The sequence below is a fragment of the Panthera tigris genome, chromosome C1, assembly GCF_018350195.1.
Source record: "Panthera tigris isolate Pti1 chromosome C1, P.tigris_Pti1_mat1.1, whole genome shotgun sequence".
Taxonomy (NCBI): domain Eukaryota; kingdom Metazoa; phylum Chordata; class Mammalia; order Carnivora; family Felidae; genus Panthera; species Panthera tigris.
Window position 1 is genome coordinate 213,123,307 of NC_056667.1, and position 22,728 is coordinate 213,146,034.

The 22,728-nt window shown below is 50.8% G+C and overlaps 1 protein-coding gene across 12 annotated transcripts in view; it reads left to right on the forward strand.

Moving 5' to 3' along the window:
* The window catches only part of ATG16L1 (autophagy related 16 like 1), a 76,510-nt gene that overhangs the window by 29,860 nt on the left and 23,922 nt on the right, over nucleotides 1-22,728 (forward strand). For 3 of the 12 annotated variants that reach the window (XM_042995713.1, XM_042995716.1, XM_042995714.1), the window contains exons 1-3: nucleotides 3,353-3,439; nucleotides 17,549-17,679; nucleotides 21,902-21,962. In XM_042995713.1, coding sequence (XP_042851647.1) covers nucleotides 17,605-17,679; nucleotides 21,902-21,962 — 136 coding nt within the window. In that variant the 5' untranslated portion in view covers nucleotides 3,353-3,439; nucleotides 17,549-17,604. Of the gene's footprint in view, nucleotides 1-142; nucleotides 264-534; nucleotides 641-2,647; nucleotides 2,798-2,937; nucleotides 2,986-3,337; nucleotides 3,440-4,216; nucleotides 5,454-8,567; nucleotides 8,733-9,315; nucleotides 9,976-12,037; nucleotides 12,331-12,909; nucleotides 13,145-17,548; nucleotides 17,745-21,901; nucleotides 21,963-22,728 lie in introns of those variants that run through there. The other 9 variants (XM_042995708.1, XM_042995711.1, XM_042995703.1 and 6 more) reach the window with 8 other exon arrangements.

The following is a 22,728-nucleotide window of genomic DNA, read 5'->3' on the forward strand; positions in this document are numbered from 1 at the left end:
TCTGGATGTTTTGCCGCACTCCATGACGTATCCTTTGGTCTGAGTCTTCCTGACCAGATCTCTGGGTGTTTTGAGGAGCTGGCTCTCCCGACGTGGTGCGTGTGTCCCCCAAGGCTCACCCCTGCTGTGTTCTCTCCCCTAGCACACGCTCACAGGACACAGCGGCAAAGTGCTGTCTGCCAAGTTCCTGCTGGACAATGCGCGCATTGTTTCCGGAAGTCATGACCGGACCCTCAAGCTCTGGGATCTCCGCAGCAAAGTCTGTGAGGAAATCAGTCTCTCTGAATATATGTACCATTAGACGTTAACCGCGAGGTGTTTGTTTCCACCCGAAAGCCTGCGTTTAGTGTGATACAGTTTGAATTGCAAGTCCGGTTGCGTACTCAGAGTGGCGTTGAGGTAGTGACAGCTTTTCACGTTTGAGATTTTGTTTAAATGAGGAGCTCCGGCTAGCTGGGGCGAGAGGGCAGCGCTGCTGTGCGCCCGGCCACCGAGGGGCCGCTGCCTGATCGCTAACGTATGGTTTTCCTACAGGCATAAAGACCGTGTTTGCGGGATCCAGCTGCAATGATATCGTCTGCACAGAGCAGTGTGTGATGAGTGGACACTTCGACAAGAAAATTCGTTTCTGGGACATCCGGTATAAAACCCGAGAGCTCGGTGGAGGCGGCTGAGGGGAGGGTCTGTCTGTGGTGGAACTCTGGTGATGTTTTGTGTCCGGGTTGTGCTTTTTAAAGTCCCTGCAAGTGGCGGAAATGAGCTCCGAGTGCGCCCTTACCGTAATAGTTCCATAATTCTTTACCATGAGGCAGACCGTTGCGTTCAGCGGTCACTTGCGAGCGAGCCCTGTGCACTCACCGGGCCCTTCACCCAGTGCCGCGTAAGCGAAGACGGACAGTTAGGTGCTTTAAAGCTGACACGCGAGCCTGCAGTGTTCTGAAGTAGGGCTGGGCACCTCCGTCCAAGGATGTGAGGAAACACCGGTCGGGACGCGTCTGGAGCAGTGAGCAGGCGTCACGTGGCAGAAAAGCTCACGGACAGACTCTCCAGAGAGGACAGCGGGACGGCCTCGTGCGGCTGAGACGGCAGTTCGGGCTGTGGGCAGACAGGACCAGCAGGTGGTGGGTCGGGAGCAGATCGGTGTTTGTAAATGACTTGACCCTCTGAGCCATCGGGTGTTTGAGGGAGGACTGCTCCTCATGCGCACGAGTGAGCAGACGGTGCTAGCGCTGTCTGGAAGGTGTCCCGGGAACGGGGACCTCCTCCAGCAGCGTGGGAGGCAGGCAGGGGAGTGGATTTGAGGGAGAATCTGCATTTGGGGGGTGAGGAAGGGGAGAGTTGAAGCCACGCGGGGAACAATCGACAGATGCTGCGTTCAGATAAGGACGTGACGTTTGTGCTTTCCAAGGGACATTTGGGTAAACCGGAGCAGGATTTTTGGGAGACCTTGGATGGGAGGGGAACGAGTCCTCGCGGGAGGACTCCAAAGACGTGAGGACAGAGTTACTCAGTGGTGGCCCGTGAAACAGGAGACCGCGTTTTAGGGAGCCACCGAGGCAGCGTGGTCACAGATGGGGAGGGAGCCGGAGGGTCCTGTCGTTGGGCCACGGGTGGGGGAGCAGAGGAGTCTGAGGGCGAGGGGAGTCCGGTGGGACGAGGCCGGGAGGTTAGGAGGGAGGTCGCTACTGGTCCCAGTGAATGCAGGACAGTTGTGGAGGGTGGAGACGAGGAGCCTGTGCTTCTAGATGATGCTTAGGAAGGCCTGGCGTGAAGCTGGCACCTCCTGGGCAGCCCTTCCAAGTTGTATTCATACCCCCTGGTTAGCCTCTTTGAACCTGAAACATGGCATGTTAGTGTCGAACTGGGTATCGGGAATCTCCTGGTCCACCCGCTGATTGGACAGGTGAAGACAGACCCTGAGGTGCAGGGAAGGGCACCGGCTTGCCTCCAGCCACATGTTTAGCGACGATGAGATCAACACTATTACTTAGCGTGGGTTTGGGGTAGGACATCATTTCATTGAAAGCTTATGCCAAAGTGACTACGGAAGGGTCCACACCTCCTTTGGCTGTATCACCCGACAGGGCCTTGCAGGATTGCCGTTCACAGCCCTGGCCGGGGACTCCGCCCTGGAGTCCAGCTCCACACCTGGAATCACGCAGCCGGACTCGGGGGTCCCGGAGCCGAACTTTGTAAGGCAGGGAGCCCGTGAGAGGCCACACATGCGTGCACGCACAGTACAGCATCCCAGACCCACCGGAGCAAGTTTCTGAGCCCTTGGGTTCGGCAAAGTGTTATCACTGAAAGAGCCTTAAATACACGATAGCCCTGCTCGGTTTGTGCCGATCCGGAGCTCTGATTGGCACTCACATCGTCCCCCAAATGATCAAGGAAACGAGTTCTTCCCAGATTCAGAGTTCTGGTACTTAAAATATTACTGTAGAATTTACTGACAGAAAAAATAACAAAAGCAGCCACTGAGGCGATTTCTATAAGGTTGGAACACATTCGCTGTCCTTGAAGAGTACCGCGGTCCAGTCGAATTATCTTCTCCCCACTTCTCCGTGGAGCACGGCATCCTGGTGAAAATGGGCAAGTTCTGACACTTCTGTGTCCCGTTTTCTCAGACTTCCCTTCCCTTTTGTAGATCGGAGAGCATCGTCCGGGAGATGGAGCTGCTGGGCAAGGTCACTGCCCTGGACTTAAACCCGGAGAGAACCGAACTCCTCAGCTGCTCTCGCGATGATCTTCTAAAAATCATCGATCTGCGAGTAAACGCCGTCAGACAGACGTTTAGGTAACTGGACCCGTTGGTTTGGGTTGCATTTGAATCTTGCCAGTTTCCTGGGGGGTCACGTGAACACCAGAGGCCCTGGCCCTGCTCGTAAGTCCCGAGTGCGGTGAGCTCTTGGGGTAACAGTGCTTTGTTGGTTGCAGCGCCCCTGGGTTCAAGTGCGGCTCTGATTGGACCAGAGTTGTGTTCAGGTGAGTGGTGGCGCTGCTCCCGCCTCGCCCCTCGCCCCACCCCCCACCCCCCACCCAGTGCATCCCCAGGGGGCCTTTGCACACCCTCTCACCCTGAGGGAGTGTCCAAGAGTGACCTGTAAGCTCATCACTAGGGGTCATTATCACCGTCTCCTTCCTTTCTGGTGTCCTGAGAACTGTTTGAAGGCTTCCGGGGAGGGTGGGCGCCTCCCCGGGACAGCGCCGGGCAGGCTCTCTGGAGAAGGGCAGCCCCCTTGCCTAGCTCTGGCTCTGCCCGTGTGGCGCTTCTCCCGCAGGACGCTGAATCGGGGGTGGGCGGTTGACACCTTACCTGGTCTTCCGTGTTCTCTAGCCCCGACGGTGGTTACGTGGCAGCGGGCTCGGCTGAGGGCTCCCTCTACGTCTGGAGCGTGCTCTCGGGGAAAGTGGAGAAGGTCCTTTCAAAGCAGCATGGGTAAGGTGAACTCTGTTAACCCCCTGCGGTCGTGAGCAGGTCCTGTGACTTCATCCCAGGGGTCCTTTCCTCTTCGGGCACGGACCTGAGTCAGCCCTGTGAGGGCAGCGTGCGCTCGCTTGCTCTGCCGTGAGCTGGGTCGGTGGAGAGAAGCTGGGGCCGTTTGTGCAGTACAGAGGAGGTCGGCGTTCTGCTTATTGGTGTCACGGGCTGTTTCGGTTAGAGCCATTCGAGTGGTGGCTGCCGGAGAGAGGTTGGGGAGACAGTCTGCCTTCCTCATTAACTGGCCCCTCCTCTCCGCCTCTCCTCCCTTCTCAGCCCCTTTGCACAGGAAACTGACTGCTTGTAAACACTGATTTTCGCGTGCTATTTTTCAGTCTTCCCCCGGCCTCCTTTCTGTCTTAGCTTTGTTCTCCACCCAAGCTCGCTGCTAGGGAGACACCGGGCTTTCCTCCGTCACCACCTCTCTCCGCCCCCAAGAGCAGTGGCCACTGCCCGCCCCTCAGCCCCCTGAGGCTCTCGTATGAGGGTACGAGCTGCCCCCTTGGGGTAGTAGCCTTGATAAGGCCTGGCTCCTTTCATTCATAAACCGCTTCCGAAAATACAACGCAGGGTTCCTTCGGGTTTTTTGGCACGTTAGTAAGGGCCTGCCTGTGAGTGGGAGCAATACTGCCAAGTAAACCAGGCCCTGGAAAAGGCCTTGCTCCCTGAACGTGAAGGGGACCTAGTGTTCAGTTCACCGAGATCTCACACATGTTCCGACCTCTCCCTTTGAAGCTCGTCCATCAATGCGGTGGCGTGGTCCCCCTCCGGCTCCCACGTGGTCAGTGTGGACAAAGGAAGCAAAGCTGTGCTGTGGTCAGAATATTGACGGCACCTCCTCGAGAGAGAGCAGAGCCGAAGCCGGAGACGCACGCAGGCTCCCGCAGCTCTGTCCTGGCGGGGGGTGCGTTGGGTGTAGCTTTGACCGCCAGTGGAGAGCCCGAGCCACGTGGCGCAGTGGCTTCCTTTGCACGGGATTTCCGAGGATTTGGGCTGAGGTCTCTACGGCCTGAAGGAATAACAGTGCGAGAACCTGACCCTGTAGTCACTTAGCAGAGGTGCGGGTTCTTGCCCTGATTCGGTGGGAAACACTACTGGCTCTGATCTTCCATACCTCAGTGGGGGGAGCGGGGACACCTACCGGTTTCCTCGCAGGCCGGCAGTGCCGGGAACACCCCACACGCCTGGGGTCGGTTCTCCCTCCAGGCTTTCTCCCGACCTTCTACGGTTGGTTCTGGCCGAATGCATGTCCTGTCACCCTGGGGTCATTTTCCTGGTGAACTCGCTTTAATCATTGGATTAACAGAAACCCAAACAGGATTACCCCTGTCCTCGGCTGCGGGGGCTGCCCTGATTTCTGAGGAGACAGGACTGTGGTCCCTCCCCGTTGGTCTGTGTCATTATTACGAGGCTCTTACTCTGATCTCATCTGATTACTGTTGGAATTTCCTTAGCTCTCCCAAACTGTTCTTAGAAAGCCTCTGTTCTTCAAAGCTTCGGGCGTCCTTTCTCCCCAACAGTGCTATATACTAATTTCTCAGTCAAGAGATAGATCCCAACTTGGTTAAAAAATACTTTTTGGAGGCGGGAGAGGAAGGGTGCAAACCTTCTTCCAGGAAAGTGTGCTGCAGGGGCAGAGTGTATTCCTGTGTCCGTCTGTAGACTCCCAGAAAGTGGGTGCACGCCACCTTCCAGGGGTGCCTCGCTTCTACCCGCGGGTGACGAGGGATTGGAGGCCTCGAATGTATTCGCCTGGAGCCGGTAGTTCCAGGTCACTGCCCTTTTGCCAAGCCTACGTGCAATAGCCCCTCGGTGCTTTAGTGCAGAAGCCCATTCCAAGAAGCATGGGAATGTCATCTTTAGGTTTCAGGAGTTATGATCAAGGCCGGGGGCAACTGGCCTGTGGCTTTCTTTTTTGTTTGTTTGTTTGTTTGTTTTTTTACACATTTATCCTTAGCATTTTACCTGTGTATATCATTTTAGTTTTTGAGTGACTGAAACACCAATACGTTTATCACCTTTTCATTTGCACTTTATACTTTTCCTTCTGTACTTGTTCTCTGGACAGCTGTGGGTGACGAGAGCTGGAGCTGGGTGAGGAGGGGGGCCGCCGCCGTCCTCCCTCTTTCCCCGGCCCTCCTCCCCCCATTTCAGCTTGCTCCAAGAGCTCAAGGGGAGGTGGAATTCATAGGCCAGGGCGCAGCTGTTATTTATTTAATTATGTTGCCCAACAGAACTTGATTGTAAATAAAAAAAGAAATCTGTTCTATACTTTTCAAACTCTGTGTCTCTTGGTGGTTATTTTATTCTCTTCTGTCCTTAAGAGAAAAAGCTGTTTATCTCTTTTCCTGGTGTTCGTTCATTTGTAAATAACAGCTAGTATTCTTCTGGAATCTCTCCTTGTCATTCAGCATTTAAGCCCAAATTGCCACTGCCTGAAAACCAGCATTCCAGTTTCACGTCACATGTAAGTCTTAACCCGACAAAAGGACTCCTGCATCTGGGCATCTGTCCTTCCGAGAGCCCAGCGTGCCGACGAAACTCCCGCCGTCAGCTCAGTGCTGTGGCAGATGTGAGCCTCCAGTTCCTCACCGGAGACCTTGCCTGTAGGATTGGTGACGAGCTATACCTGTCTCCTGTTGGTCTCTGGCCTCTTCTTTGCTGAAGGGGCAGGAGTTACCTCACAGAGGAGTGATTTGTTCGTGGGCACTCTGGTCTCTAGCAAGCGGCCTAGTGCTAGGACGAGTCCTGATGTTCCGGAACCCTCCCCGAGAGACCGCTGTCCGGTTCGCTTACTGCTGCATTTACTGAGGGGCCTGCCAAAGTCCATTTAGCCCAGCAGCTGGGCTTGGGATTCCATCACGATCTGAAGTCTCAGAGGCAGCCGGCAGCCTCCAAAGAGCTGAGAGAGCCCTTTGTAGCTCTTTGTACTCACTTTCGAGGAGGTGAGTCATTCTCAGCAGAGGCCTCAAGTAAGCATTGCAGTAGCCTCTGCTTATCCTGTTTTCTTTGAACTTGCAGGGAAGCTTGGCTGCTCTCTACTTTGAACAGAGATGCTTCAGTTTGAGGTCCGTCCGCACTGCGAAGCTCTCTTCGGGTCCCTTGACTGCCAGGGCTGAGCTGTTCAGTGTGCGGGCACCCACTGCAGTGGAATAGGATTTGCACCCAGTTCACGGTCCTGATGCTCCCATCTGTCAGATCTGGGGCCCTGCCCCACTGCTGCGGCTTCTGCTGGCAGGGGTGTGGGGTGGGCGCAGTTTTCCCATTTCCCAGGTGAGTCCGGGTGGTCGGAGCTGGTACGCTTCTGTGGAAGCGGTGTCGGCTTTGACCCGGACATTAACATATCTCAGAAGTTGATCGTTTTGACATATTTTTTGGATGAACTTCTGTTCCGTAGGTCGTTTCCCCAAATAGTGTGATAAATCAAGCTCGGTGCCTTACTCGTAAAGCACGTACTGTGTACACGCTAGTCTTTGTCCTAGAAATCTTGCAAAGCCCCTCTTCGTCTTTCACCTTTCACGTCGTGGCTCACAGATTTTGTATGGATGCCGGCGTGAGTGGGCGAAGCTGCTCTCAGCTGGGAGGGGCCTGCCTGCCCCCAGGGGTGAGCTGCTTGGGAAGTTCCAGATTGCTGAGTGTACCAGGGTCTTCACATGCGTAGCACAACCGTGCTCTTAGAGAACTGGAAGTTTTGAAAGGTGCACTTGAAACTCCTCACCCTTGTGGGCGCCGGGAGAGAGAGCAGCCATGATGAAACGCCCCACACACGAAACCACAAGCGTTTCTGGATTTCTGCGAGATCTTGGGTGGTCATCAGGAGCCTGTGGCTCTCAGATTCTGTGATCTTCCAACCGCATCCCGTGTCACGAGTCGGGGCGTTTCACAGCTTGGCAAGAAGCTGTTCTAGGGTCCTGACCCCTAGTGGGCGCCATTGTCTGCAACCTGCCTGCTCCTCCAGGCCCGCGGTGCGGGGCTGAGCCCAGATGGCCCCAGGCCTTTACTCCACTACGTCTTTCCTCTTGTGCCCTACTGTAATTCCCACTTGCTAGAAATCCCAAATTTGCAAGCCAATAATAAACTTTGGAAATCTTGAGTTAAGTGAAATGTACCCATTTGTTAGAAAATGGAGGGAAATTGGTGCAATCCAGTAAGATTGGTCTCTGATCAAAAAAATTATTCTTAACCTGCTTCATCTCGGCAAAATTTGATTTTTGTACCTCAGGAAGCTCTGGGTTTCATAGCACAGCCCGACTGGTTTCTGTCTGTGCCTCCCAACCCCTCCCTGTCTTCCTTCCAGATACTTTTTCCATACTGTTTGTGCTCTAGCTGGGCTGTGCTCCTCGAACACTCCCCGTCTCTCTCAATTCTCCCCAGGGCTATGCGGCCCTCATCTGGCCCTGACTGACTGGCACAGGGCACAGTGAAGACACCCACATCGGGGTGGATCCAGAACCTGATGAGGCTAGAAGAAGTCCCGGTGCCCCTCCCCTTGCCCGTGTTCCCCCCCCCCCCCCCCCCGCAGCTTTGCCGGAATATTTGACAGCAAACTTAAAGCATGTCATTTTCCCCATAAATCAGCATGCATCATCCCAAGCTAACCAGGACACTGTGCCGTAAGTTACACCTCGAAGAATTAACGGGAACTCCATGTCCCTGACTATCCAATCTATATTCGAATTTTCCTGATTGTTTCAACAATGGGTTTCTTACGATGGGCTTGTTTGGATCAGGATCCAGTTAGCTTTCACTGCATAACAAACTACCTTAAAAAGTAATGGCCTGAAACAACCATTATTTCTTCCGATTCTGTGAGAGGGCTGGGCTGGCCCAGCTGAGGATGGATAGTAGAGGGTGGCCTCACGTCTGGCAGGCAGCTAGGAGAACACGGATGACGCACCAAGCATGCATGCGTCAGTGTGCAAGCACTTGTCACTCTGCCTGGGTCGCCTTTGTCACATCCCATTGGCCAGAGCAGATGGCACAGGCATCTGCCTGAGTGTGGGGTGCCGCATGGGGACAGGAAAGGGAATTGATTGTCCACAGTAAGGCCACATTCTGTTCTCCTCTTCGGTCTTTTCTATTCTAGAACAGTATCTGTTGCAGACTTATTTCTATGCCGCATGCTGGATTTGGTTGACTTTGCTCATAGGGGCAGTACGTGTGTCCCACGTGGGAACAAGCAGCCCTGCATGTCGCTGTGTCCCAGGCTCCTGTGGATTTGCTCTGGCCCTAGATGTGGAGAGGAGAGCAGGTGAATTTGGGCTCTGGGCTTCCTTTTCCCAGAGAAACAGACTTAGGAAACCACAGTTATGCTTGTAAGTCAGGCCAGGCAGCACGCAGGCTGGACACAGTCTGGTTTCTGGTCGGGAATCAGAAGTGTGTTGATCCCTAGAGGACACGCCCAGATGGTTCCAAGAGCCTGTGAGTAAAGTCTCAGAAGCAGCCGTATCCTGGACCCCCAGGCAGTGCTTGGCACAGTGGGCACTTGGCCACGTTTTTATTTAGTAGGATTGAGTCAGCAAAAAGCAAACCAGACAGCCCCCAAAGGGGGGCCAAAGGGACAAGAGAGGAGGAGGGATGGAGGGTAGTTAAAATCTAGGAATAAACCACAGAGGAAGTGGAAGTGTTGTGTAGAAGCTGTTGTGTGCATGTAGGTGTAGGTTTGGGGTCACAGTGCAAAATGTGTACTGTTTTTAGATGTATTGAAATTCACATAAAATGAGCCATTTTAAAGCGGATTCACAGTGGACAACCACCACCCCTAATTCCAACCAAAAAAAAGGGGCATTTTTGAAACCAGGTTCGTGTCTTTTTTCCAAACGCTTTTGATCTAGAGCAGTTGATCTACCTGAAGAAAAGTGTGCGCCCTTGTCTCAGCTCAGGTTGCTTTAAGGAAACACCACAGACCAGCTCAGACAGCTCAGGCAACAGATACTCCTTTCTCCCACTTCTGGAGGCGGGAAGTCTGAGGTCAAGGCACCGACAAGGTGGGTTCCGTCCTGCAGCCTTAGCTTGCAGGTCACTGCCGTGCACCGCGTGCTCGCCTGACCTCCTGCTGCACTTGCAGAGTGGAGAGTGGGTGTCTCTTACAAGAATGCTAATCCTGTCAGATCAGGGCCCCACCCTCATGGCCTCATCCAACCCTGATCACCTCCCAGCGCCCCATCACACAGGGTCGGGGGTGGACACAAACTCAATCCATAACAGTACTCCCCTCGGAAAGGCGTCTTCCTCCGTGCGATCTGCGTCACGAGGAAGCTGCTCAGTTTGTGGTCGGCTCCAAAATCTTGTGTTGAGGCAGCTTCATGACCCCTGAAGGACCCTCTGGTGTTGGGACCCACGTGGCGTGGTCAGGGTGAAGAAGCCCCCGAGGCACATGTCATTGGCCTCTCGTGGGAGAGGACAAAGGGAAGTGTTGGCCAGGATCCCCCTGCCTCCACTCTGCACGGGACTCTCCTTCTATAGGACTCACCTGCACATTCGATGCATCTCCCCAACTCTGCAAGTCAGGAGTCTGTAGGTGGCAGGCCGAGGCCCAGCTACCTCCCCAAGGTCGCAGTGGACCCATCCGTAGGCCACAGAGCCCAGGACTCCAGTCTGGAGTCTCACATGTCTCCTTTACATGGAAACCTGGAGCGCCAGGTACCATTCCCTACATGACGCCTCAGCACAGACATTCGAAATCTGCGTAAGGGTGGGCCCCCAGCATGGTGAGAGGGTTTCGATGCCCATGAGGAATGACCATCTGTGTCCTGATTATGAAAGAGTCACACGTAGAAGATACTGGATTAACTTGCAGCAATGAAGAGAGGTGGAAGGGAAGCTGAGTCCTTCCTAACAATTTCCCCATGGGTCACACACAGTTTGAAAGAAAGGTGGTAATGATTTCCCCATCCCTGGAAGCATTCAGCCACTTCTTATTGTGGATATAGAGTAGAACCAAGCTAGGGGTGGAGTGTGGCCTACATCCTTTTTTTTTTTAATTTATTTTGAGAGAGAGCAAGCAGGGGAGGGGCGGAGAGAGAGGGGGTGAGAGAATCCCAAGCAGGCTCCACACTGTCCGCACAGAGGCTGATGCAAGGCTTGAACTGACGAACCACGAGATCATGACCTGAGCCGAAACCAAGAGTCAGACGTTCAACTGACTGAACCACCCAGGTGCCCCTGGACTACGTTCTTTTCCGAGGTGTCTGCCCAAACCCCCAGGATTCCATTTATGGTTTCAGATGCCCTAAACCAGCCTGACCTAGAACAGCTGTCTGTTCTTTAGGTCAGTTGACCAAGAGGTGCATGTTGGAATTAAGGTGGCTTTTAAAAGCTCTTGATTCCCTGGCAGTCTTCGTAAATACAGTAGACCCCAGTCTTCTCGGGTCCTCTCTGCTTCGGTGAAACCAAGGCAATGAGGACACAAGGTTTTCATGTTGTAGTTGACGTTTAGCGGAGTATGCCAGCGTTCCTTGCACACGCGCCCTCGTAAAACCCTAACACGATAACCTATCCCCAAAGCCCATAAGCTTCTTAAGCTGAACATCCCCAGCCTGGTGCTGTGTCTGGTACTGGGAGGGGAAGCCCAGGGCTTGTAGCTTCGTGGCACCGGACGCCGACTCCAGAGAAGCTGGCATTGCTGTCGCCAGTGGTTCCCAGACGGCAAGCGTTCAAAGAGCAGTCAGGTTCCAAAATAACTAGAGAAAGATTGACAACTTTTTCTTTGGGCCAAGTAAGGATGTTTTTTTTTCTGAACTACCATCTACTCTAATCTTTATTTTATAAGAGAGAGGACATTTTGTTCTTATGCTTAGCAGCTGCATTCTGAAACATTTATGAGTGAAGTGTCATGATGTCTGCATTTTACTTTCAAAGGGTTCCAAAGGAACAAGCAATAGACAGGTGGAGCACACACAGGGAAGTGTTCGTTGTCAGAGCCCAGTGTTGACTGTGTGGGTGTTGCCTGTATTATTCCAGCTTTTCCCTACATTGTAAACAATAGATTTCAGAAAAACGCAAAACTCATGGCAGATCAGTGGTTGCCGGGGACCGGGGAGGTTGGTGGAGAAGTTGATTGAAATAGGGGCCAGGGAACTTCTGGGGGTGATGGCAATGTTCTGTCTTGACCATAGTGGTAGTTAAGCTCCTCAAACTGCACACTTTAAAATGGGCAGACTTGGGGCAACTGGGTGGCTCAGTCGGTTAAGCGTCCAACTTTGGCTCGGGTCATGATCTCATGGTTTGTGGGTTCGAGCCCTGCATTGGGCTCTGTGCTGACAGCTCAGAGCCTGGAGCCTGCTTCAGATTCTGTGTCTCCCTCTCTCCCTGCCCTTCCTCAGCTCGTGCTGTCTCTGTCTCTCAAAAATGAATAAACATTAAAAAAAAATTTTTTTAATGGGCAGATTTACTTGTGTGTAAAGAATGCCTCAATAAAGAGAGAGAGAGAAAGGACGTTTTAATATCCAAAAGCTGAGAACTTCATAACCTTAGGATAATTTACATTGAATGCATTTGGCTCCATGACAAAACTTACAACAGCGCCCTTCTTTTTCTCATTTTTCTGCCAAGCAGAGAAAAATTCATCACAGACCAGAGGCTGGGAACGACTACCAGAGACGCCATTTCCCAACAAATGAGGTCTGGTATCCGGCCCACCCCCAGTTTTTCCCACCTGCCAGGCGTCGGCAGGTCAGCAACTGAAGTCTGCCGATCTGCACCCTGCCAGCAGCCTGGTGCTAAGAGAACGGGCGTCCCAAGAGCACCCACAGCTGCAGGCGGGTCCCAGGTGCTGTGGCCACCGCTCAGGGCAGCCCTTCTGATGCAGACGCTAAAAGAAGCACCCTGGTCATTTGCCTTTCTCTTATGTGCGTGGTTTTTTGTTGTTTTTTTTTTAATTTTTTTTTTTTTTTTTACGTTTATTTATTTTTGAGACAGAGCATGAACAGGGGAGGGGCAGAGAGAGAGAGGGAGACACAGAATCTGAAACAGGCTCCAGGCTCTGAGCTGTCAGCACAGAGCCTGACGCGGGGCTCGAACTCACAGACTGCGAGATCATGACCTGAGCCAAAGTCGGACGCTTAACCGACCAAGCCACCCAGCCGCCCCTGTGTGCGTGTTTTTAAGGGGAAAAAAAAAATCAGAGATTCTTTTAAATTTATGACAATGTTACATTTTAACCATTCCGCTATGGGAGAAGTAAATGACTCTTGGAGAAAAAATTTTTAAAACAGGTGAACCTAACATACCCACCACACACAGACCACTGTTAGTTCCTTATACGTATCCTTTCAGATTCTGCATATTAAACATGCATATGTGTGTATACACATATAGGCACAAGTTTGCATAGGTGCATAGGTGTGTATTTGCAAGGTGTGATCATATTATGCATGCCATCCTATAATCTTCTTTGTGCAGTCACTAGCTCCCCCTTTTTATTCCAGATATTTCCGTCTTACCTGCCACCTAGACCATATCCAGATTTTCCCAGTAGACCCAAAATGTCCTGTAGATCCGGTTTTTCCAATTGGAGATATGCAGTCTGGGACCACACGTTGCATCTGGAGGTTGGGTCCCTTACGTTTTTTGATCTAGTACCTCCCTTTTCTGTGACATTGACTCATGAAAGACATCAGCCACTTTTCCATTCATCTAGTCACTCTCTCGTGCCATCTAGCTCGTTCCTCTCTTCCCTGCATTTCTATAAACTAGAAGTGATGTCTGAAGGCTTAATGGATTCCAGTTAACCCAAGGTGACATGTGACATCTGGTTGGCATCATTGCCAATTCTGAGATTGACCATGGAGCATGCCTGGTCCCCCCAGTACTGTGAGGCTTGCACCTTGTGATAAGCCCAGGATCCAAATGCCATCACTTTGGTGCTATAGGAGCAGCCATTTCCCCATCACCTCTTCACCCGAGGCCTTTGACTCCAATGAATAATTGTCTGAGTCAATCATTTCATCAGTATTTGATAGTAACTTTCACCATCATTCAGCCACGGTAAGGCCAACAGATCAGGAGACAACGGCCACTGAAAAGATAATCTGTTACAGTTCCCAAAAGGAGGGGACAGCCCATGCCACGTGGGGCCACATGGGGAAGCACCAGATTCCGTCAGGGGGCAGAGGGATGGAGGGGAAAACATGGGCAAGAGTCTCTGTGGTTTCCCCAGGAAAGAGCTGATGAGGCAAGATATGTGGGTTGAAGATTGGGAGAGTTTGAATAACTTCTTCCGGCTCTTTAGTGATGGGCTCTCTCCAGTGTCTGAATCCTGGTCTGGGGATAATTAGGGCAGGGCAGTAGTAGCTCAGTGTGAGAGCCTGACCAGGGAGGAAAGGAGGCCTCCAAGGTGTGTGGGCTCTGAATTGGTTACTTTGCGTATGAAAGGCTGCCTCTAGGAAAGGGTTAGCAGTCTCCAGGGGCCGCAGAGCCCCAGATGGCAAGGCAACAGAAATAGGGAAAATATGGGGCACCTGGCTTGCTCAGAAGAACAGGTGACTCTTGATCGAGGGGTTGTGAGGGGTTGTGAGTTTGAGCTCCACAATGACTGTAGAGATTACATACATACATACTAAAATACAGAAAATCAAAAGGCATGGCTGGCTAATGGAATCACAGTTTGTCAAATGATGTTTTTCTAATTCTGTCATTCCTTTTGCCAGCTACTTACTGCTGGCATTCCTCTGGTTAAAAAAAAAAAAAAAAAAAACACAACACAAAAAAAAGCTTTCCCCCTTAGAAATTTAAAAAGTTTCTGCCAGCTATTACACTGTTGCAATCCAGAGACTCATCGATGGGCTGCTTCAAGGCTAGTGAGATCCCTCTTCTAAGTGCTGGAGATGGGATAGGTAGTCGGAAGTCTCTATCCCCCCTGGAGCATGCATTCCAGGAATGATGGGGCTGGGGACAGACAGGAAAACAAGGCACACAGATTCTCCTGTATGTGAGACAGTGATAAGTGACAAGAAAAATAATGCAGAGAAGGCTGCAAGTTCTGGGCGACCTGGTACATTATAGGCTGTGGGGTGAATGGGGTGACATTGAAGTAAAGACCCAAAGGAAGTGGCTCTCTGTGAGAGGAGTGTTCCAGAACAGGAAACAGTTAAGCGCAAAGGCCCTGTGGCAGCTTTAGAGAAAAGTGAAGAGACCAGTAGGCCGGAGAAGTGGGTGAGGTAGTGAGAAATAAGCCCGTGTCAGCCCACTCAAAGGAGGGATGTGGAGACTCAGCGCACAGGGAAGTGAAGTGAAGTAGTCTGGGGCAAATGTTCATTCCCTCCTCCCTTTGTTCTTTGGCGCGTGTTCTTTGGCCTCTGGAAATAAGCGCTCAAAAGGGAGAGGGGAAGAAGAACCAAGAAGTGAAGTGTGTAAGGGTTTGGGACTCCATTGGGGGGGGGGGGTGGGGTTTGTACATACTTCCAATAGGTTATAAACCTGTTAACTAGACAGTGTAGCTTTTATTTGGTATTTCTGAAAATGAGTCATCTCCCTTACTTCTCACAAGAGGTAACAGGGGAGCAAATCTGGGAGGGCCTTGCAGGCATTGTCCAGGCAGAGGGGGAGCCCCCGGAATGTTTCCATAGATGCTAACACCCCAAAGTGTTAGAACATGCTTTTTGCTTAGACTTGGCTTCATTCCCGGACACAAGGTCAAGTCCAATAGGTAAATGTGTCTGCAGTGTCCCATGTGTTCATTCCCTGAGTGTTCTTGTGAGCAGCTGTCGTTCTAGGCACCGGGAACGCAGAGGTGAGGGAAACAACAGGATGGGTGCCTGCCCTCCTGGAGCCAAGAGTCAAGTGAGGGAAGAAAGATCATAAAATAACCACACAAGCATCAAAGGCAGCTGTGCCTCCAGCCCAGCCCCGGAAGTTGGGGAAGGCTCCCCGGACGATGGGACTCCTCACTTACAGCACGAAGGGTGAAATGAGTCAGCAAGTTGAAGACAGAAGAAGAGGATTGTTTTGTTTTGTTTTGTTTTAATTTTTTAACGTTTATTCATTTTTTGATAGAGACAGAGCAGAGCGTGAGTGGGGGAGGGGCAGAGAGAGAGGCAGACACAGAATCCAAAGCAGGTTCCAGGCTCTGAACTGACAGCACAGAGCCTGACGCGGGGCTCGAACCCACGGACTGTGAGATCACGACCTGAGCCGAAGGCGGACGCCCAACTGACTGAGCCACCCAGGCGCCCCGAGAAGAGGATTGTTCCGGGCAAAAAAGAACAGTGGGGGTGGGGAAGTGGGGGGAAATGTGGTACAGGACAATGTGGAAAGCAGGTAGAGATTTCAAGATGGTGCCCGTGTCCTGACAACAGTGGGAGATACTAAACGGAGGGGACAGGTCAGGGTTTGGGAGGCCCCTCTTCCACTGCAGACAAGGAGCCGGAGGCTGGACATGGAGGTAGTCAGACGGCAGGAGACATTATGGTCCAAGGAAGCAGAGGGGGTGGTGTGGACTCAGGAGGAGGCTCTGGGGATGAGAAGATGTGGACAGATTCCAGAGACAAGGGGGGAGGTGGGGTGCAGGTGGGGAGAGGAACAGACAAGACTGGGGACAATAATCAGGAGGGCAAGGGGTGGAGGGGAGGCACCCATCTGGTCTGGCTTGAATAACACCAGGATTCGGCTTGAGGTTGACATTTCTCCTTGACCTTTTTGTTTCTATCCCCACGCCCAAGGTTGCATTAGCCACCTGCTGAGTTTAATCAAGTTTGTTGAGCACTCGAAAATCCCCTGTCCTGGTGATACTGGGGGTGAAGGGCTAATCAGTCTATTTCCAGAACCCAAAGAGGGTTAGGATAAAAAGCAGCTTTTCCTGAGCTATCCACCCCCGCACCACGCCTTCCCCACTGGCGCTCCTGCACCTGTGAGCCCCTCTGGACGGGGAGACTCGTGCCTTTGCCTAATGCTTAGAACTGCTGAAACCATCAATTCGCCGGTCTCAACCCTAATCCCTTCTCCACCCTGCTCCTTAAATGGGATTTGGCTTCTAGACACTGAGACCCGGGTGTGGGCACCCTCCCCAAGTTCCCTACAAATTCCCCACGCACATCAGCCAGGGGCCTCGGTGGGGTCATCTGGTTGCACAGAGCCAGGGCCGGCTGCTCACCCCAGAGGGACAGAGCCCTTCTCCTCGCCTCCCGGGCCCATCTGGCTGCACAAGGTACATGACCATCCCCAGCACAAGGCTTCTCGGAAACTCGGGGCAAGCACAGGGAAGAGCAAGGGTCAGGACGATGGGCATTTTCATGTGGTCGGTCTGTCCCAGGTTTGCCTTCTCCGTGTGGTTTCAGGGACTTTGCTTGCTAAAGAGGCTCAGTTCACTGAGTTCCGGACAGCTAAGATGGCTTTTCCACTGTGCGTAAAGCTGGGGAGCAGTGAGAGAACAGGATAGGAAAACAGCTGAGTATGAGTTGCTGGGCAGAACTTCTGGGGACTTGGGGCACCTGGGTGTCTAAGTCAGTTGGGCATCTGACTTCGGCTCAGGTCATGATCTCACAGTTTGTGGGTTCGAGCCCCGCGTCGGGCTCTGTGCTGACAGCTCAGAACCTGGAGCCTACTTCGGATTCTGTGTCTCCTCCTCTCTCCGCCCCTCCCATGCTCATGCTTTATCTCTCTATGAAAAAATGAATAAACGTTAAAAAAAAATTTAAAAAAAAAGAACTTCTGGGGACTTGACATAGTTTGAAAATAATATTTGTGAAGTGGTTATCTAGTGGTCTTCAGGAACTTTCTCTATTCTAATTACCATAAGACATCGTGAGGATAGAATTTTAAATCCAACCTGGCTAAGTGTTATGATACCAAAGGCTAATCAGGAAGTAAAACCTTCTCATTGGAATCTAGCTGGGCTTCTGAGTGAGGTTTTCTAAGAAATGTTTGAGGCTTATCAAGAAAAATAAAACACATGTTTTTAAAAAAGCACACCACCGTGTAATAGAAACTAGACAAAGACCTTATTTAATCAAACATGGATATTCAAGCAGATCCAAAGAAATGTCTAATGGATCCACAGCATCTCACAAGTTGGTTTTATACCAAGAATGTCCTTGACTGTATATTGAGGATCATTTTACCTTTCCCCAGCCCTCTAACACCTGACTTACATCCCGCGGTGGAAGAAGCTTCCAGGGACAGATAACATGGCGGCCAGCGGGAAGACCGGCAAGGCTGCACCAAACCATGTTATCTTCAAGAAGATCTCCCGGGACAAATCGGTAAGTGGTACAGAAGTGAGCAACTTGATGCAATTTTTTTAAAGGAGCCTTTTCAAGAATAGACACGGGGATGGGGATACCTGGCCAGCTTAGTAGAGCATGTGACTCTTGAACTTGTGGTTGTGAGTTCAAGCTTCACGTTGGGTGTAGAGATTACTCAAAAAAGAAAAAAGAAAACAAAAAGAATAGACACAATCAACATCAAAACCCTGTGAGGTTGAGGAAGCTCTGTGTCTATTTTCTGTCTCTGCGGGTGACAATGAGATATGAATGAATGAGTGAATTGTACAAATACAACTTCTTTTCAGTCTCATCAAGAATTTAGTCCTGAGACCTGTCATTTTCTCCTCATCTCTCAGTCCCCACCCCTTACCCCCCATTTTACTTGGCTGGCCTTGAACCAATGACTTAAATTTTAAACACTATCTTAAAGGGAAGCCTGATGGAAGGTCTACACCACAGCCTCCATGGACGGGGTCTCCTTGCTCCACCTGATGGCTTCTTAGGGGCCAGCAATCTAGCTCGGCACCGTCCAATTCAAGCTGCAAATGTTATTTTAAAGTTTCTAGCAGCCACATTTATAAAAAAGAAGAAACAGAGGGAATTGATTTTCATATATACGTTTATTTAACCCGATATAGGCAAAAAACTATCATTTCAACATGCAAATGATATCAAAATTAATTGATGACATTTTACATTCACTTTCTAAGTCTCTGAAGTCTGGTATGCATTCTACATTTATAGCACATGTCAGTTTGGAATGATTTTCCAAGTGTCCAGGAGCCCCCTGTAACTAGTTGCCACTGCACTGGACGGTGTAGATCTAGATCATTCTTCTAGTTGACTTCCAAGGGTTTCCCGCGGAAGTGGTTGAGAATTTTCCTTTCAAAGGCTCTTGATACAGTTGGATCAGTCCACTCTTTAAACAATTTTTTTTTTTTTTTTTTTTTGGGACAGAGAGAGACAGAGCATGAATGGGGGAGGGGCAGAGAGAGAGGGAGACACAGAATCGGAAACAGGCTCCAGGCTCCGAGCCATCAGCCCAGAGCCCGACGCGGGGCTCGAACTCACAGACCGCGAGATCGTGACCTGGCTGAAGTCGGACGCTTAACCGACTGCGCCACCCAGGCGCCCCAGGATCAGTCCACTCTTTACTCAAGCAGCTTAGACCTGGAGACTGGTTCCGACGCTGAGTCTATGTGCAGCACACAGAGAATCATCATCACTGGCCCAAGCAGACGCTTAGCCAGCACATGCGGTTCTGAGATCGGGTGCTCCAGGGACTTCTCAGCGCTCTATTTTCTGTGCTTTGTAAAACTGAACTTTGGATTTTTCCTTTAGGGTTTATCAAATGTTAAGCCTCCCTGGGCCCAAAGGAAACACTCTCTGACCCTCATAGTGCAACACAAGAGAAAGAGGTTTGCACAGGGCACTCTGCCCTTTCTGCTCCCAGCTGAGGAACTCCACTGTGGGGTGATAGATAATGTGGGGACTCCTCAACCATTTATTCTCCAAACTCTTTCCCACGTGTGTCTTCCCAACTTCTGGCAGAAGAAGAGAGAAACCACTCCTGCTGGGCCATATGTTTTTCCCACTATTTTATTCCCCACACCTAGATAGACATCCTTTGAACCGAGAAATTTAGAATTTTTGTGCGTGTGGGCAAATCTACCAATTAATGTCTCGCATATTAGGATTATTCCAATTGCAGGCTCTGTATGGCCCCAGGCAGCGTGCACCAGGAGCCCTGGGCCCATTTCTCTGTGATTCTCTCCACTCTGCCCTCTTCTGTGGTCTTCATCCTCCAGCTGGTGGCAAGATGGCTGCCCTAGCTCCAGCCATCTCATCCTCACTTCCTTCCTGAGAAAGGAAAAGACTGTTGCCTTCCTGGTGTCTCTTCTTAAGAGTGGGAACATATTTTCCCAGTAGCCTCCAGCAGACTTCTGTCATATCTGATTGGTCAAAACTGGCTCACATGCCCACCCTAAACCAATCCCGAGCTAAAGGAATTGGATGATCATCATTGGATCAGGCCAGTCAAGAATTATCCTCTGGGGCTGGCCTCCTCTTAGCCTGGGCCCCATGGGGATGGTGAACCCTGAATGCAGTTGGCGACTTCTGTCCAGGAAGAAGGGCACATGGGTCTGCTGGTTGAGCAAACAACATGTCGGCTGCACCTCTGCATTGTTCGGCCCCACTTCCCTACCTGCTCCTGTCCCTTCCCCCACTCCCTTTCCAGTTGCAGCAGAACACGTGCCTTTGCTCCCATCCAAGGTTCGTGCTGTTTACACGTACGTCTCTCGGTCCACCTCCTCCTTAGAGTCTTACCATCAGCGTCCCTCTCTACCGGTACTTTGTCTGAACGTAAAAGCAAGGATGGACCTCGTGCATATTTTAAAAACATTTTTTTAATGTTTATTTATTTTTGAAGGAGAGAGACCGAGCATGAGCGGGGGAGGGGCAGAGAGGGAGACACAGACTCTGAAGCAGGCTCCAGGCTCTGAGCTGTCAACGCAGAGCCAGATGTGGGGCTCAGACTCACAAACTATGAGATCGTGACCCGGGCCGAAGCCCGATGCTTAGCCGACTGAGCCACCCGGGCGCCCCCGGACCTCAGGTGTATTAAAGACAGCAACCAACAAACTCCCCTTAACCTACCACCTTTCCAGCTCCCCTTCCTCCAAGCTAAAGCTTGAAAAAGAAGAAAACACACTCTCTCCATCCACCTTCTCTCTTCCCTCCTCCCTGCCTCAGTCAGCTGCCCAACTGGCTCTCCTCTCGTCCATCCATTCTCCACTTTGATGCCAATGTCATCTCTTCTATAAAATGGGGCTAATTCCTGTCTCATAGAGCAGTTGTGGGGATTCAGTGAAATACTGTAGTCAGTGCTTAGCTTGGCACCCGGGACATGATAAGCACCGAAATGCTATTCAGTCTTTCGTCCTGCTTAAAATGCTTCAACGGCTTTAAGGTTGGAACCATCAGCCTGCATCCCCATTTGGTGGCCCTTCACCTGCAGATGAAACCATTGGTTCCAGAAGCATTCTCTTGGTTCTGGGCTTTGTATACACTAATGTTTGTTTTGTCCAGAACACATCCTCACACCATCCTTCCCAGCCACCTGACTATGCAGTCCTTCGGGTGTTTCATCAATAATACAAATAACTTAGAAGGCACGGGGATTCACTCCAGAGTATCTGATGTGAGGGAGTAGATCTAGGAGATGATTGAATGCCAACAAATTATTTTGGGTGGTTCATGGAGATAAAAATATGAATTTAAGAGGCTTAGGGATGAAAGGGGCTAGGAAAGTGCGTGAACTCACTCATTGGGGCCCTTAGCAAATGCTGATTAGATCCCTGCAGTGTATCAGATACTGTGGCAGAAACCTTGACGGCTGAAAGGTGAAAGAATTCTTACCATTAAGGCACTCACAACCCTGTGGCTTAGAGTGGTGTGCTTTGATGAACACGACCTGTGTGCTTCCATAAAGGGGGTTGGCAGAGACCTTCACTACCAGGGGCATGGAAACAGACAGCAAGAGGACCAAAACCATGGTCATTGCCCCCCAACTCCCCACACCCTCTTTCTCAGGGCATGGGTTCAGGTTTTCCCATACAGGAGCTCATCTGGTAGGATTTCAGGGATTACGGAACTCCTCCTGCCTCTTTACTCAGTTCAGAAATTCCTCTAATGAGGAGGGGAAACTGGTTCATTCAACAGCCAGCTGTAAGAGGCTTAAGTGTTGGGAGGAGACTCATGTGCATAAGCATAACTTTCCACGGAAGTATTATCAGTGAATTCAACAAGGTTACCTGGATGATCTCAGACCTGGGATGTCAGACCTGGGTTTCCCAGACCTCCAGGCTCTGGGAAAAGGTGGGAGAATGGGGACCATCCAAGGGGGTGGGAAGAATCCCTTGGAGCAGATTTATGGGGCTGAAGAAAGAGCACACCTTGCCTGCAATCCATAGTCTCTGCTCACAGCCAAGCAGGGAGAGAGTGGGTGATGGGCAAGCTGCAGGGCCAGGCAGCAGCTCAAGACGAATCAAAATGTGCCAGCTGTTGTGGGGCCAGGGGTTTTGTTTGTTTGGTTTTGGTTGTTTTGTTTTGTTGTTGTTTTGTTTTTTTTTTTCGGTTGTTGCTGATTTTTAACATGAACGCTTTAGTGCTTTAGTGTTCTTTGGCCACTTGGAATCCACATGTGTTCTTCCCACAGGTGACCATCTACCTGGGGAAGAGAGACTATATAGACGATGTTGACCAAATAGAGCCTGTGGGTAAGTTGAGTTTGGAGTAAGATTGTAATTAAAAAAAAAAAATTTTTTTTAACATTTATTCATTTTTGAAGACAGACAGAGACACATTGTGAGTAGGGGAGGGGCAGAGAGAGAGGAAGACACAGATTCCGAAGCAGGCTCCAGGCTCTGAGCTGTCAGCACAGAGCCCAACACGGGGCTTGAACCCACAAACCGCAAGATCATGACCTGAGCCGAAGTCGGAAGCTCAACTAACAGCCCCCCAGGCGCCCCAAGATTGTAATTTTAATGATGGTTTTCCTTTAAGTCATCAGACAACTGCTAGTTTTGTATTTCTTTCAAATCAGTTCAAATCAGCTTTGCTAATAATCTAATTGTAGGAATGCAAATTAAAACATGAGGTGCAATGCTGATTAGAGACAATTACAGAGTGTGGGGGAGACAAAGGACTCATTTCTAGAATATATAAAGAAACTCAACAGTAAGAACAACAAAATCCAATTAGAATTATGCACAAAGGGGTGCCTGGGTGGCTTAGTCAGTTAAGCATCCGACTCTTGATTTTGGCTCAGGTCCTAATCTCATGGTTCGTGATTTGGAGCCCAGAGTCGGGCTCTGAGCTGACAGGCAGAGCCTGCTTGGGGTTCTCTCTCTCCCTCTCTCTCTGCCTCTCCCCTGCTCACTCACTCACTCTCTCTCTGTCTCAAAAATAAATAATCTTAAAAACAATAGAGTAAAACTGTACATAAAACAAAGAAAACACACAAAAAACATGAAAAGCAGTTCA